Source organism: Equus quagga, chromosome 17 (assembly GCF_021613505.1).
Source record: "Equus quagga isolate Etosha38 chromosome 17, UCLA_HA_Equagga_1.0, whole genome shotgun sequence".
Classification (NCBI taxonomy): Eukaryota; Metazoa; Chordata; class Mammalia; order Perissodactyla; family Equidae; genus Equus; species Equus quagga.
In genome coordinates this window covers 24873537-24889249 of record NC_060283.1, presented here as the reverse complement: position 1 = coordinate 24889249, position 15713 = coordinate 24873537, and the positions used below count along the sequence as shown (strand labels likewise).

Genomic DNA, 15713 nt, shown 5'->3' with positions numbered 1-15713 from the left:
AACTCAACACAACCCAATACAATGCAACAAAACTCAACTCAACACAACCTAACAGAACCCAAACAAGAGAGTGCAACATAGCTCAATACAACCCAACACAGCTCAACACAACTCAATGTAATCCACACCAACACAATTCAAAACAACAGAACCGAACACAACTGAATACGACCCAACAGAACCCAACACGACACAAGCCAACCCAACTCAACACAGCTCAACACAACCCAACACAACACAATACAACCAAACCAGGTCACCTTCTACCACATTGTCTTATTTTATCTTCTTTATAGAATCTATGACTGGCTTAAATTATCTTGTCTCCTCCCACTAGAATGTAAGTCCCTTGAGGGCAGGTACTGTCTCATTGTTCATCACTGTATCCCTACCAATTAGAGAAGGCCGAACTCAGAGCAACAGGGCAAAACATAAATATTTGTAGACCGATTGACTCCTTTGTCCAGAGAGGTGTGTCCCCCCTCCCTGCATGAAATTACAGCAAAGAAAGAACCAGAAATGGGGGCCGGTCTGGTGGCGCAGCAGTTAAGTTCGCACGTTCCGCTTTGGCAGCGCGGGGTTTGCTGGTTCAGATCGTGGGTGTGGACATGGCACTGCTTGTCAAGCCATGCTGTGGCAACCGTCCCACATATAAAGTAGAGGAAGATGGGCACAGTTGTTAGCTCAGGGCCAGTCTTCCTCAGCAAAAAGAGGAAGATTGGCGGCAGATGTTAGCTCAGGGCTAATCTTCCTCAAAAAAAAAAAAAAAAAGAAAGAAAGACCCAGAAAGGAAGCCAAGATCTCCAAGTAACCAAAATACAGGTGATGAAATCCATGCACTAGAGCTCAAGCTTCAGCTTAACACAAAATAAATGTCATGCTCAGTTGCGTTTCCAACCCAAAGTGTGTTAGATACAGCAAATGTGGTGCTGTCATATAGCAGTTTTTCCTCCCTCCAGTAGGAGAGCAAAGAAGAATTTTTTTCTTTCTGAGGAAGATTCCCCCTGAGCTAACATCTACTGCCAATCTTCCTCTTTTTGTATGTGAGCCATCACCACAGCATGGCCCCTGGCAGGTGAGCCATGTAGGTGTGCACCTGTGATCCGAACCCAGGCCGCCGAAGTGGAGCACACTGAACTTAACCACTATACCACCGGGGCTGGTCCACGGATTTTTTTAAAGCAGCACAGCTCAGTACGGCAGTCTGGGCCTCTCAGTGCCAGGACCAAGAGCCCCGCGTCACTCACCAGGCCCCCAGGGCACCCCCCATTGCGTTAGTTTACGGAAGAACCTTCGGCAGGGTGCTTCTCACGCGTCAAGCAAAGGGCCACCAGTCTCCACCATGTTCTGGTTCATGAGGCAGAGGCTTTTGTAACAGGTCCAGGGACTTTTCCATCTAAATGGCCAATGTGAAAAAGGATGGGCAGTTCTCAGTAAATACGGAGCCATCCAGAAACTGCAGGGCCCCAAAGTGACTCTGAACAGTCATGCTGGTCAATCCCGTCGCCGAGGCCAGGCTGCCTGTTCAGTTCCTCTCCCGTGCCTAGTGAATGCTGGCGGAAGGAAGGCAGGGCAGCCGGCTTGCCTGGGATTCCGGAAGCCCTCCCACACCCACTCTCTCACTGGCGGCGGGACGACCAGCCGTGTGACCTCAGGTGTCTTGGAGTCTGGACCGGAACCCGAGAGTCCAGTGTGGGCGCCAGCCAGTGGATTTGGAGGCTGGTCATGGGACATTCCTGTAGCTGCCGTGTCGGTGTGGGGTCAACCCGTTCATTTTCCGTGTGTGTGTACACATGTGTGTGCATATGTGTGTTGCATACATGCTCTCTAACAAATGGATGGGAGTGCCCAGGAGTAGAATTCACTTAGTTTCAAAAGAGGGATGGCCTTTCCAGTCCAAAATGTGGAATGACACTAGGGCACGTCTGGTATTTTTCAGTCACCACCATACAGCTAAAATAGTGTGTTCTAGCACACACACACCTTTATGCCTACTTCCAAAAGAGAATTGAGGCAGCCTACAATTAAGGATTTATTATTTTCATCTAAGAACAAGAATAATGTCATGAAATGGGAAAGTAATTATGTCAAGAATCTAGGCTTAGGGGACGGGCCTGTGGCTGAGTGGTTAAGTTCATATGCTCTGCCTTTGGCGGCCCAGGGTTTCACAGGTTCGGATCCTGGGCGCAGACATGGCACCGCTCATCAGGCCACGTTGAGGCGGCGTCCCACATGCCACAACTAGAAGGACCCACAACTAAAATATATAACTATGTACTGGGGGTACTGGGGGAGAAAAAGCAAGGGGGGTAAAAAAAAAAGAAGAAGATTGGCAACAGTCGTTAGCTGAGGTGCCAATCTTTAAAAAAAAAAAAAGGAATCTAGGCTTAGGATCATAGTTGCCACTGAGCACTGATTTCACCCCTGAGCTCCCTAGCAGCCAGGGCAAAAAGGGAAACCCTGGTGTATTATTACATATCTTCTAAAGGGAGGCTCAAAGAGTTACAGAATGTTAATATTAGAAAGGATCACCTGGTCCTCTCATCTGATAACGAGGAAGAGGAGGTCCAGAGGTGGGAAGTGGATTGCCTGTGATCAGGCAACTCAGGACCAGTGACTCAGTGGCCGTGCTGACACTGGAATCCGAGACTCCTGGGTTCCAGCCCAGTGCTTCTTTTACTTTAGTTTGCTGTACCAGGACACAGGCCAGATTGTTCTGAGCCTTTTCTCTGTCCAAGGCAGCAGGGTGGGTGGGATCTTGATGTGCGTCAGACTTCTGGGCTGAGCCGTGAGCCTGGCAGTGCCCCGGGAGGTGGAGGAAGTGGGGATGGAACCCCCTCCTGCCTCTGCTGAGTTTGTTCAGGGCCCGCACTCAGCTGGTGGGAAGCCAGGTGCCTGGCTAGAGTGTGGTGGGGATGGAGGAGGTGATGGGGCCCGAGATGGACCTTTCCTGGGAGGAAGCCCGGGGTTTGGCCCCACTCCAGGGGGCTGCAGGGGCCTCTCTGTGCTGTCTGGGATTCCAATCTCCACAGCTGGTGTCTGAAGACAATAAGACAGAGGCCTCCCCGCCCTGGGCCACCCCGCCCTGGCCCCAGATGGGCTGTGGTTAGGTTAGTGAGGCCTCTGCCAAGACGGTTGGTTCCTTGGGGAGAGGCCTGCGCTGAGCGGGCCCAGGCCAGGGTGGGCCCGGGAGCGGGGTGGTCCTGCGGCGCAACGTGCAGGCTGGAAGCCCAGGCCCTCGCGGCCGGCTTTCCTCCCTGGGGTTGCACAGTGGAGACAGGCCTGGGGGCCCAGAGCATCTCAGGGGAGCTCTCAGAGCCCCAGGCTCCAGGGGTCAGAAAGAGACGGATGCTCCCAGCCTCAGGGCCCTAGAAGGTGAGCACAGGAGGGGCCCACGAGGACACCCTCTGCCACGGCCCCCGATTGATGCGTGAGGAGATTGAAGACCAGAGAGCCTAACTTGGTGCCAGCCTCCATCTGGGCAGGACAGCTCCAGCCTCGGGCACAGGGCTGAGACCAGAAAGGCAGGAATCGGAGGAGGAGGCGAGAGTTCTGCTCCCAGCGGCTGCGGCTGCTGCCTCCCATCTCCATCTTCAGCCCTCAAATAAATCCTCCAGCCTGACCCTCTTCCACCCCCTTCCCAAAGCCAGCGCTGTCTCTCCGCCCCCCCCAACCCCCCCACCCCCGGCTCGTCTATCTTCCTAGATAACCCAGGGCTCCCCTCTCCCCGCCTCCTCCTCCCCCACACCCAGCTCCAGCCCCCCCACATTCCTGCTCCCCCCACACGCTCCTCCCGCAATTGTAGGCCCCCTGCTCGCTCTGTGTCCCTCTGGCCCATCCAGACCCTGTGTGACACCTCCTCCAGCATCTCTCCGCCTCCATTCCCCACCCGGGGACCCGAGCCCAGACACTCAGGGAAACCCCCCACGTAAACTTCTTCTCGCCTTCTCCCCACCCCCCAGGAAAGAGAGAAGCCATATATCTTGAAGCCTCCAGCGGGCTTCTCCCCTCCCCCCGGCTCCCCGCCCCCCCCCAGAAAACCCTGGGAGGCTGAGGAGCGAGCGGAAAGACTGAGCTAAGCCTGCAGGAAATTAAACATGAAATGAAAACAAGCCATCGGATTCGTTCTCTCATCCTGCCCAGGCCCCGGCCGGGCTGCTGATAAAGGGGGATCCCGTTTCAGCAGTGCAGAGAGGAGACCCGATCCGCCCTCGGCTCCCCACGGGTGGCCTGGGCCTGGACCCCAGGAGCCCCCGGAGGACAAGGGGCCCCGGGGGGCTGCGGGGCAGGGCCTGAGACCCCCAGCCCAGGAGAGGGCCCGTCTCCAGGGACGAACGACACAGGAAGACAGCTTCTCCCATACCAGAGTCCAGAGGAGGATATGGACTCGGCTGGCACGTGTGCATGCGTGTGCATGCGTGTGTGTGTGTGTGTACACTCATGCACACATGCGTATATACTTGGGACTAGGGGGGAAGAGAGCTGCAGCCCCACCCTCCCTGCACCAACATGTGACACACACACCGCATCCTTTTTGACTACTTTCCTCCAGCAGAAGACAGCCAGAAAGGTCAGGAGCTATAAATAAATAAGTGTGAATTCTCTAAAGACTCGGCGACAGCATTTTTCATTACCTCAGCTGCTGCTTTACGAGCACCACCCCTGTGTGGACGTCAGTGCAGATATTAGCCCCATTTCCAGATGCAGGCACTGAGGCTATGGGCAGTACAGGCGCTCCAGTGGGCGCTCCGGTCCCCGGCTACGCTTGAGGCCCGAATGGGCCGAGCAGCCTCTGTGCTGCCCCGTGGGGAGCCCTTCCGTGTCTCCCGCCCGGCTCCGTCTCTCTCCTCTGAGGATGCTCGGTGCTCAGTGGAGAGCTCTTTCCACTCTCCTTGGATTCTGGCTCTGCAGCCACTTGACTATGATGGACGGGAAGTGTTGGCACCCGGAGAGCCGGGACCGTCCCGAGGAAAGAGGCTCCCCAGGTGCCCAGGCCCGGGAAGAGCCTGCCGCGGCTCCTTGCAGCTCTGCAGCCGAGGTTCCCTGTGCTGTGCTCCCCGCCACGAGGCTGCAGGCGGTGCGCTGCTCCGGTGTGCCCGCCTGCACCCGAGTCCGCCGGCAGGTGTCCATCAAGCAGACAGGAGTCTCCCTGCAGGAGCTCCGCGGCCCGCCTCTGACTCAGCCTGAAGCCATTCCTGGCTGGGAAGGGGTCCCTCCTCACTCCTTCTCCCCCACTTCCCTGCTGCCATCCCCCCCACCCAGGTCCCAAGTCCTGGGCAGGGCTGGCAACCCTAAGGCGAGCTTGGGAGAGCTCTCAGCTTGCCAGAAACGTTCCTGCAAAGGAGAAGGACCCAGTGCCCCCCAGCCCGCCGCCACCCAAGAGCCTGGCTCACACACCTGGCTCAGAGACCACCCTCCCTGTCAGGTCCCGGTCGAGCCAACGCCTCCCCCGCATGCTGAGTGACAGACAGGCTTCCATTCCTCAGCATCAGCCGGTCTTGGGTGCGAGACTTCGCAGGGCCACCTGCACTGACAGCGCCGAGGACAGACCCCTCCCCGTGGCCTTGGAGGCCCCCCACAACCTGCCTCCTGCGTCTGTGATTCTCTTTCTCCCGCCGTGCCCCCGAACCGGGCAGCGTGGCCTCCTGAACGTGCCCTGCTGTTTGTAAAGTCAGCCCTGGGCTCTCCTGCCTCCAGCCGACACTGGAGGCCAGCTCCGTCCCCCCCTCCACAAAGCCCGCCCTGACGGCCTCTGGCACCCAGCGGAAGCCCTGTTATCCCAGAGGACCTTTGACACAGGGGGTGCCGAGCTGGGGGGCTGCTTCCAACAGGGGCTGCAGAAAGGGCTCAGGAAGGGAGGAAGTCTGACTCGGGGCCAACGGACAGGCCCCAGGGAGCCGGGAATGTTTCGGAAAAATGTGGCAAGATTGTGTGTGTGACCCTCTAGTAGAAGGACTTTCTGGAAGAGCGTTCACAGCTTTGATCCGGTTTCCACAGGCCTCTGGCCCCCAGCCGATGGGGCTGCACCATGTCGGGGGTAGTTACATGGTGGCTAAGACGACCAGTGACGTGGTGCACCTGTGTGTGGGACACTTGCTTGCTCTAGATTCTGAGGCTTACAAAAAGAAAGTTCCAGGCCCAAGATCACAGCCGCGGCTAGTTGGGGGTGAGCTGCCTTCCCGACTCTCAGCCTCGTTCCGTCTAGACCGTAAGCTCTTGAGGATAAAGATGAAGCAGACACCTATCTGTGGCCCCATGGCCTGCTGGCGGGGCTCGAGGGACTGGCTTGCGCTGCTGAAGGCGAGGCCTCTGACTCTGGCCTGACCCCCGCGACGTCGGCTCTGTCCTGCAGGTCTGGTTCCAGAACCGGAGGGCCAAGTGGAGGAAGAGGGAGCGTTTCGGGCAGATGCAGCAGGTTCGAACCCACTTCTCCACCGCCTACGAGCTGCCCCTCCTCACGCGTGCTGAGAACTACGCCCAGGTAAGTCCCTGCCCCAGCTGCCCGCTCCGGCCCCGGGCGCTCGAGAGCCAAGAATGGGCACCGCGGAGGAGGGCCAGGGCCTGAGCTGGGACTCATGGCCCCAAGTCGCCCTTCAGGCCCAGCCCAGGTGTGTGTCTGTTTATACCAGCTGATTCTGTGCGACACAAGCGTTGACCCCGGCGTGGCTGGACTTAGGGAAGGGAAGGTCGGGCAGCGAGAGGCGCTTCTCCTCTGCTGCTGTTGCCATTTCCGCTGTGGGCACCACAGCCCCGCTGGCCGACGGCCGTCTGGAACCGTCGGGGTGTCTCCCACGAGAGGGAGTCCTGACACCTGGGGGCCTTGCGGCAGGGCTGGAAGGAACACGGGTTCTGAGTCCCAAGACTTCGGTCATCATCCCAACTCCAGATCTTTCTCCCTTCAGGCAAGTCACAGCGCTCTGAGCCTCAGTTTCGTCCCCTGGAAAGTGGGTGTTATCACACCCAGTCCTTTGGTAAGGTTGTTGTGAGGTCTCAATTAGACAACGCAAAAGTACTTTGTGAATTACACGGTTTCCAAAAGCTTGCCCTGCCTGCTCTCCGCGCCCCCAGGCTTCGGGCTGTCTTCTCCTTCCATCCCCCCAGAGCATCTTCTTAGAGGTCAGTCAGCCGGGCCCTGTTCCAGTGGCATTTGAGTTCTCAGAGAGATGCAAAGGGACGAAAAGTGAGGCGAATACTGTCAGGCACCCAGAATGCTGGGGAGATGTATTTTGGACCAAGTCCATTCCTGACACCCCTCAACCCGTCTGGCAGAGGTGGCCATTTCCTCTCTCCCAGCCCTCATCCGGGCACAGCCTCTGCCGTCGACTCCAAGCCTGGCGCCCCCAGCAGCAAGTCAGTGGCACAGGCCTTCCTAAGTCTCCATTTTTTTTAAGAAAAGTTATTATTTTTTGTTATTTTATTGAGGCCGCCTTGGTTTATAACATTGTGTAAATTTCAGATGCATGTGACTATATTTTGGCTTCTGTATAGGCTGCATCGTGTTCGCCATCAATAGTCTAGTTTCCATCCATCACACAACCACGTGCCCCTTCACCCCCTTGCGTCCTCCCCCCACCCCCGATCCTTCTCAAACTCTTCCTAAGCCTCCCTTACTTCTCCCTGTCCCAGGGCTGTGCCAGCATATCGTTCCTGGGTGCCCCACCTGGACCAGCTCTGCCCCTCCCCCTCCAGGACTCATGCAGAAGGGGTCAGGGGCCAGGCCTAGGGGTGCGGCTGAGGAATGTGGGGTGTCTCATGCACACACGCCATCTGCATCAACGCTTGCTACGTTGCTTCATCCCTTTCACCCCTCTCCTTCCCCAAACCCAGCCTCCCTCTTGCCCCTGGAGTGTGGACCTCCAGCCCTGGCTGCTTGGCCTTGCTCTCTGCTGCCTGAGCTCATGCGCTGCAGGGAGAGACACAGCACAGGGTGGTATCTCCCTCTCACCCGCAGTTCCACACAGCACGTGCCCCAGACCCCTTGAAAGAGGAGGTGGGGAAGGCCAACCAGTTCCCCATCACCAACACAACCAACCCAAGGGATGTGGCAGGCCGATCTGCCAGCAGGTCTTGTTGCCATGACAGCGCTCCGTGGGATCTGGGGCAGAGTTCCCTCCTCACTCTGCTTTGAGGTGCTTTCCCCAAGTGTATTACACTGTGTGGGGGACAGGCCGGCAGAAGCTGCCGAGGGCCACCGAGGATCCCCTGCACACAGCTGAGAGGTGCTCAGTCTCCTCCGAGCTCGTCGCGCTCACCCTGCCCTCCACCCAGGACTCTTGGAGAGAGGGCTTTTTGGCTGAGTCCTCAGTTCTTCCTCCTCATAAATGCTTAGAGGAAAGTGGGGTCCAGAGGTGGAAGCTGGGGAGGGGAAAGAGATGACAGCTTCACAGCTGGAAGAGAAGATGTCCAGTTGAACCCCCACCCACTGCCTGAGCATCCTCCATGCCCCCAAGGCATGCAGGCGCCCAGCCTGGCTCCATCCATCCATCCATCCATCCATCCATCCATCCATCCACTCTTGGGCGCTCACGGCCTCCTGAGGCAGCCCCTCCTGTCCTGAGTTAGTTCTGAAGCCTCAAGGGCATCAGCCCCTGACACCTCAGCCACGGACCTTGGCTTCTGGGAGATTTAGGCCCCCACTGCCCACCCCACCCTCTCCACACCACAACCTACAAGCCCAGAGCCCATATTCCCAAGGCCAAAGGTCTCCAAGTTCAGGTCAGCTCCCACTGGTCAGGATGCTCCAGGCTGGGGAGGAGCCAGAGGTGAGGAAGACACAGTGGCTGACCTTAAGGAGTCCACGGATGGAGAGACGAAGTCTGCAGTGGAGTCTAGAATGAGGAACCCAGCCAGCTGAGGTGGGACTGTCCTCAGCTGCCTAGTCATGCCCCAAGGGCAGCCCTTTTGCTGGATCCTGGATGAAGTTTGAAGTTCACTCCTTAAAACAGAATTTCTCTCTGCTGTTAGCCTGGCCCTGGGAACAGAGGAGCCAGAGGGAGCATGGAGCCCGGGCTCGGCCACAGGGAGAGGTCATCCAGGGGACGGGGAAGCCCCTTACGTGCCGCCCCCAGCCCCGGCAGCCTGTGACATCTCTCCCTTCCCTCTCCCCAGATTCAGAACCCATCCTGGATCGGCAACAACGGGGCCGCCTCGCCCGTGCCAGCCTGTGTGGTCCCCTGCGACCCAGTGCCCGCCTGCATGTCCCCTCACGCCCACCCCCCTGGCTCTGGGGCCAGCGGCGTCACCGACTTCCTGAGCGTGTCTGGGGCTGGCAGTCACGTGGGCCAGACGCACATGGGCAGCCTGTTCGGAGCCGCCGGCCTCAGCCCGGGGCTCAACGGCTACGAGCTTAACGGCGAGCCGGACCGCAAGACCTCGAGCATCGCGGCCCTGCGCATGAAGGCCAAGGAACACAGCGCGGCCATCTCCTGGGCCACATGACAGAGCCCCTGCGCCCCCTCCCCGCGCCCTCCCACCTCGGGGCCGGGCTGCGCCCCTGCTCTCCAGGCCCCCAGCCTCCCACTCGACGCCCCTCTTAGGAACCTGGCCTGGGCCAGGGGCCTGACCCCAGCACTTTCAGCCGCCCCGAGTCTGAGGCCCGCACACTGCAGGAAGGGAGGGGGCAGCCGACCCTGGCCCTCGCTGGCCCTGAGGCCGGGACCCCTGCTCCTGGCCAGTGGCCATGGAGGAAGCCGGGTGGCCGTTTCGCAGCTTTGCATCCATTATAAGCTGAAGACCCCTTCTCCCTACTCCGCTCCTCTGCCCTGCCCGGTTTGACCGTTGAGTCAAGTTCAGATTCCCATCCAGACCCAGCAGCGGCAACAGTGCGGCCGACCGGCCTGCCCTCCTCTGTGCGGTCCATGGTCCCCAGGCCCGTGGGTGGCTGTGTCTGAGGGACAGGCTGCCCTGCAGACTCAGCCTCCTGCTCTCCCGCCTCCTTCTCCTAAAAGCCCGTGGAATCCGACCTCCGGGACCCAAGGCACCTGCCTCGCCTTCACCCTGAGTGGCGAGGAGTCCCCGTCCTGGCGGTCCCCAGTGCTGGATACCCCCAGAGGGAGCGGGCAGAGGAGGAGAGCCACAGAATCCTGCTGTCACCCAGCAATGCTGGCATCTAGGAGGGTGGACAGTGCCCAGGGGACATGTTCCCACTTCCTCGGACCCCGGAGACTTTGCAAACACCGCAGGGGGAGGACACAGACCACCCACGGTTCCCACGGTGCTGGAGAAGAAAAGCTTCTAGAGAGAAGAGGCCTGCAGGGAGGGCCGGGTAGGGGCAGGGGACGTGTGCACACTCCCGCTCTCCGCCCCCTGACACCCACTATGGGCAGGGTGACGGCTCCCCGGGCAGGTCTGGTCAGTTGGTTCTCCATCCAGTCAGGCCCTTCCAGGAGGATCTGGAGATGCTTGTCCCTCCCTTACCCCACCCTGGTCACTTGCCGGGGCTGCTGAGCAGTGGCCCAGCATGGAAGGACGTACACCTCAGACATACAAGCTAGGGCCTGGGGTCACGGCGGCGGAGGGTCAGGAGCAGCGTGCAGGATTTGCCAGAGGTCCTGTGCCCGCACTTGGCCTCCAGACGGCAGGTGGGCCCTTCTGCTGCTCAGCCTGCCTGCCCTCCCCAGCCGTCTCCGGGCAGCATGAACCACCCAGAGCCTTCCACGCAGGTGGGGCTCCATGTGCCTCCAGGCTTGGGGCAGACACCCTCCTTCCCTGGGGGATCGGAAATCTCAGCCCCTCTCCAGCCTCTGGAAGGGCTTGTGGGCCGAGCTACTCCAGTCACAGGCTCCGTCCCGGGTGTGGGGACAGGACGCCCTTGGGAAGCCGTTTTCTCTGCCCGCAGGAAGGGCCTCCTTCCGTGGGGGGCTCCACGCCTGCCTCGCTTAAGACCTGAAGCTTGGGTTCTGGCACCAGGTCCAAGCTGCCACCTCAGCTTGTGGCCCACGGTACCCGTCTTCCGAGGCAGGCCTTTCAGAGCCCTGGGAGGTCCTTCCAGCAGGCAGCCCTGGGGAGAAATGCTTGGCTCTTCCACCTTCTCCCTTGACCCTATCAGCAAGGAGGGCCGGGTGCGCCAGGCCAGGGCCTGGCCACAGGGCGGCCGCTCAGGTTGGGCGGAGAAGACTGAGGTGCTTGCCTGGAGCTGCAGGAGGTTTGGGGGTGCGTCGCGGCCTCCAGCTCTGCCACTGTCCTCGTCTGCTCCGGAAAGCAGGCTGGGGTGGGACCAGGCTGGGGCCTCACTTGATAAGAGTCACACCCCTCTGTGAACCGTCACTCGCAAATCCATCTTCGAGAAGTGGCAAGGGTCTCAGACAGTGAATCAAATGCTCTTGGAGGCTTGGCTGTAAGCGCTTCATATGTTGGAGGGTCTTGGCCCGGCTCTTCGGAAGTCTCTTCCAGTTCTGAGCTTCGCTGAAATAACTCCGACTCCTCAGAATCCAGGAAGGGAAAGGAAGACATTGCTGAAGGCTAGGGACAGCCCCCCGTGTCCTCCATCAGTGCCCTAGTGGCTGCAGAAGGACACGAGAGGGATGTTCACCACAGGTCTGTTCTCAGCCGGAGGGCATCGGTACAAAGAGAAAGAGAAGTAGAACTCCAGAGAAGGAGGGGAGAGAGGGAGGGCTCTCTGTGGATTTTTCTGGAAGGGACCCCCAGAGCTCCATTCCTCTGTGTGTCTGCTTTCTGGCTGGGCTAGCTAAGTCAGGCAGATTTCAACCAAAAAGCTTGAGAAGAAAAGGCCTCTAATAGCAGAAGGTATTGGGGCTCTGGCTGCCCGTCCCACCAGCACAGCCCAGAGTTTACGATTAAAATGCCGGTGCAAAAGGTCCCTGTTCATCCCCCCACAGGTAGCCACCCAGCCCCAGGCCTGTCCTCTCCCCGTGCCAGACCTCTGGGTCCTGCCTAACACTCTGAGAATCACAGATCGCCCAGCTGGGAGAGACTGGAAACCCTCCAGTTGGTCCAATCCCTTCACAACGGAGATGAGAAGACCCCCGCCCCAGTGGAACGGGGACTGCCCTGGGCCGTGTTCAAGCCGAGGCAAAGCTGAGAGAGGCACGGGGCGAGCTCACGCAGCCACTCAGCTCCCTGACGGAGCCCCCTCCTTAGCCGTCTCTCTGGTTCCCTCCCAGTCGGGTGGCTAGGCCCAGGCTTCTGCGCTCTAGGGCGGGAGGCGTCCCCCAGCAGCTCCTGTGATGACAAAGCCAGCTTGGGGGCCCCTCCGGGCAGGCCGGCTGGCTTTCTCAGGAGCCGCGGCTCGTGAAGGCAGGCGGAGAGGAGAATGGGCCTGCTCCGTGGGTCGCTGCTCAGTGAATAAGCTAAGGAGGTGAGGAGTGCCTCTGGCTCTTTGCCTAAGGTCTCAGAGGAGCCGGCGATGCGAAGCTGGAGGGATGGGTGGCTGGCAGACCCGCGGGCAGCGCCCCCAACACTGGGAGCCTCTGATCTCTGCTGGGAGTGAGTCTGGGCGGCCAAGGCCTCACACGTAGGTGCTGCTGCCGCCCTCAGATGCCATCACCACTCCCAGGGCACGGGAGGAGAGGCTCTGGGGGTGCCTGGAGAGGCTGGTCTCCGAGTCTTCAGCGACACAGAGAACACGGGCTCTGTAACTTCCCTTGAATCCTTTCAACCATACTTGATCCTCAGCTCTCACCGTCATGCCTCCAGCTGTGGGGAGCACGGCGGCCAGGTTAGTTCAAAGACACTGCAAGGGGGCGGGGGCAGCAGGCATGGGTTGGGTCCCCAGCACACACTGCCGTGGCCGCACTGGGCCCAGCCGTGGTGTCCCCTCTGCCCTCATTTCGGCTGGGTGGACAAGAGGAGCTTTTCCATGAAAACTACCATGTACCCTCCTTACAGAGCCGCCATTCGCGCTCTGGGCTGGGTTGTCGGGAGACCATCTTGCAAGATGCTCTGGGCTTTGTGGGCTGCTTGCCGCGCACAACAGTCAAGCGCAAAGGCAAACTGGTCCAGCTCGGGGAGGATGAATGGCAACCTGGGCCCCAGGAGAATAATCCACGACCATAAAAGAGGGAAAGGAGAAGACAACAAAACCTTGCTTTTCAAAGTCACACTGACACTTCATTAGGATGCTGTAGGGAAGAAAGAATTCCAGAGAACACGCCGTGACCTAATCTTGCCCTCTCCCTTCTCCCCCCTCACTTACGTCCGTGGAGCTAGGTCTTTATACTACTGATTTTGAAGGACAGTTTTCAGAGTCTAAGAGTCCGTTGGGGTGCGCAGGGGTTGAAGACAGCCGACGGAGCACGAACCTCGGCCAGTACGGACTGTTCCCCACTGTAAGATATTTTAACCCTGTATAAACGCAACTTTTCCTTTAGCTTAATGGCCTGGGGTGGAATATTAAAAATATATATTAAAAATACATTAAAAATTCAGAAAAATGTATAAAAAAATTCAGGTCGGTTCTGTAAAGTTTTACGGCCTATACCACCATGTAACGACATTATAGCGAAATATTAAAAGGAGACGTTCCTGACTTTTTAAGTAAGTTATTGCACTTACATCCTTTTGGGGGACGGCGTGTTGAGGAGGGGGGGACTTGGGGCCCAGGCGTGGGGCCAAAGGGAGAGTGGAAGCAGCTGGACGCTCCCAGGGCACCCGGCTGGGCCCAGTCCAAACTGTCTGTTTGGTTGTTGTTTGCAATAAACGCCTACTCCCTCCTTCTCTCAACTGGAACCTGTCTGTTTTGTTCCTGACTTGTGACAGATGAAATGCGATCAGAGGGGCCTCTGAAATCTCACGTTAATTGAAGTCGGCAAAAAATACTAACAGTGCCCTTTTGAACTGCTGACACAGTACAGAATGGATTACCAGGGCTAGATTAACAACAGGTGGCCGGCCAAGGCCCCTGCACAAAGAAGGGGGTGCGTGGCCTGCGAGGGTCTGGGATACACCCCTTCATCCCAGAGGACCTGCCTGCATAGCGGGCAAGCTGTGGAGGGGAAGAGGCGGGGAGGGGTCCCGAGTCCTTTGCCCTGGGGGGCACAGCGGTGGCTCCCCTCGGCCCCTGCATCTCGGGTGTGCTCAGCATAGCCCTTCCTTCCGCTCCTCGATGTCCCTGCGGGCTGGTCTCTGTCTCCAGGAGCTGCTCTGAGAGCAAGGGAGAGCCAGAGCATGGAGGTCCAGGGCGTAGGGGCCAGGCTGCCTGGCACAGAGCACCGCATGGGCCTCGGGGAGGGGCCGCTCCCAGCCCTGGCTCTATTCTTAGCGGCTGAGGGAACTTGCAGGAGGGGTGGCCAGATGATTTGTAAAGCAAAGCTCCAAAAACAAATGAGGAAGAGGGGAGGGGCCCAGGTTCTGCTGCCGGACACAGGCTCCCTTCTGTCCAGCACGAAGGTGACTCAGGGACGAGGCTGTTAGCCCCAGGGCTCCCTGAGCGGAGAGGGGAGTCATCTTTGTTCACCAAACGACCTGACGCTCGGCTTGCACACCTGAAGGAGGGGAACAAGCCAGGGCAGGATCAGCCAGACAGGACGGGTGCGTGGGCTCTGTAAGCGGAGGCGGCACAGTGACATAAAGGACCACGGCTACTCCCAGGAGAAAGATGTCTCCCTCGGGCTCCCAGCTGTGATCCGAGAGGAGCTCCTTTTCACCCTGGCTTCTGATTCCTGGAAGGCAGCTTTCTTAGGGCCACATCTCAGACTGGGCGCCCTTGCAGAGAGCGTTCACAGGGCATCTAGAGCCGGCGGGGTTTTAGGTTGGCCTGGGCTGGGAACTTGCTTTTAAAAATGACCCGTCATCTCGTGGGGCTCAGTGTCATGGTGACACGTGGATGCTCCACCCCCAATCGCTGCCTGTCCCAGGGCAGGACCCGAAGCAGGGGGAGGGCCGTGGGCGTGGGGGGCTGCCTCGCACCCCGACTTCCATCTGTGGGAGCTGAGCAACCCCAATACCAGATGAGTGCAGCTGCCGGAGCGGGGGTGGCTTGACAGGTGGTTCGGGCCACTCCCTGGGACTGTGCCTCTGGGAGGACAAGGCCGGCAGGGCTTCCTCAAACCCTGCTAGTGGCTCAGTCTTTCCCTGTCTGGCCCCAGGACCATCCGGGGCCTTTCACGTGGCCACCTTCCTGGACTTGCCATCTTTCTGCTTAGAAGGGCTGTGCCCTCTCCGCAGACCCTCCCCCGGGAGGACGCCTGTTCCTTCTCGAAGGTTCTCTCCAAATGACAACGTCCTCCATGCAGCTCTTTCTTAACTCCTAGCCCTGACCTCAGCCTCCCCCGGTCACTTCTGTGCTCCACAGCACTGCTCAGAAGACTATGTCGGCACGTGGTGCTGTGTAGGTTACCTCTTGACCTGCCCGCCTGTCCCATGTGCGCGGAAAGCTCCAAGAGGAGGCAAGACGGTTCTGGTCCCGTCCAAATGCCTCGGAAAATAAGTATGTTGAATAACTGAGTGAGGGAATGGGAGGGAGGAAATGAGGAGATGCTCCGTTTCAGCTCGGGGCGGGAAAAGGCAGGTCAGAAAAGACTCGGGGATTCACGTTAGAGAGAGGCGTCTGCTCAGGCGACTGGAGGTCAGCCCGGAGTGAACGCGGAGCCTCTGCTCAGCCTTGGACCTTGCCTAGCCTGTTCCTCCAGGGGCCACGTGCATTTGTGACGAGCCAAGGCCGGGACAGGAAGCCTGACCCCTTAGGGGTCCTGGGGTTGGGCCAGCTCCCCGAGATGACCCAGAGGTCTTGTGTCTGAGGGTGCTCATCTTAGACC

At 59.0% G+C, this 15713-nt stretch overlaps 1 protein-coding gene across 1 annotated transcript in view; it reads left to right on the top strand.

The window, feature by feature from the left end:
- ALX4 (ALX homeobox 4) overlaps window positions 1-13525 on the top strand; it is a 45490-nt gene extending 31965 nt beyond the window's left edge. Inside the window, exons 3-4 of the mRNA XM_046643018.1 lie at window positions 6353-6481; window positions 9109-13525. Coding sequence (XP_046498974.1) covers window positions 6353-6481; window positions 9109-9438 — 459 coding nt within the window. The 3' untranslated portion in view covers window positions 9439-13525. The remainder of the gene's footprint in view (window positions 1-6352; window positions 6482-9108) is intronic.
- The last annotated feature ends 2188 nt before the right edge of the window (window positions 13526-15713 follow it).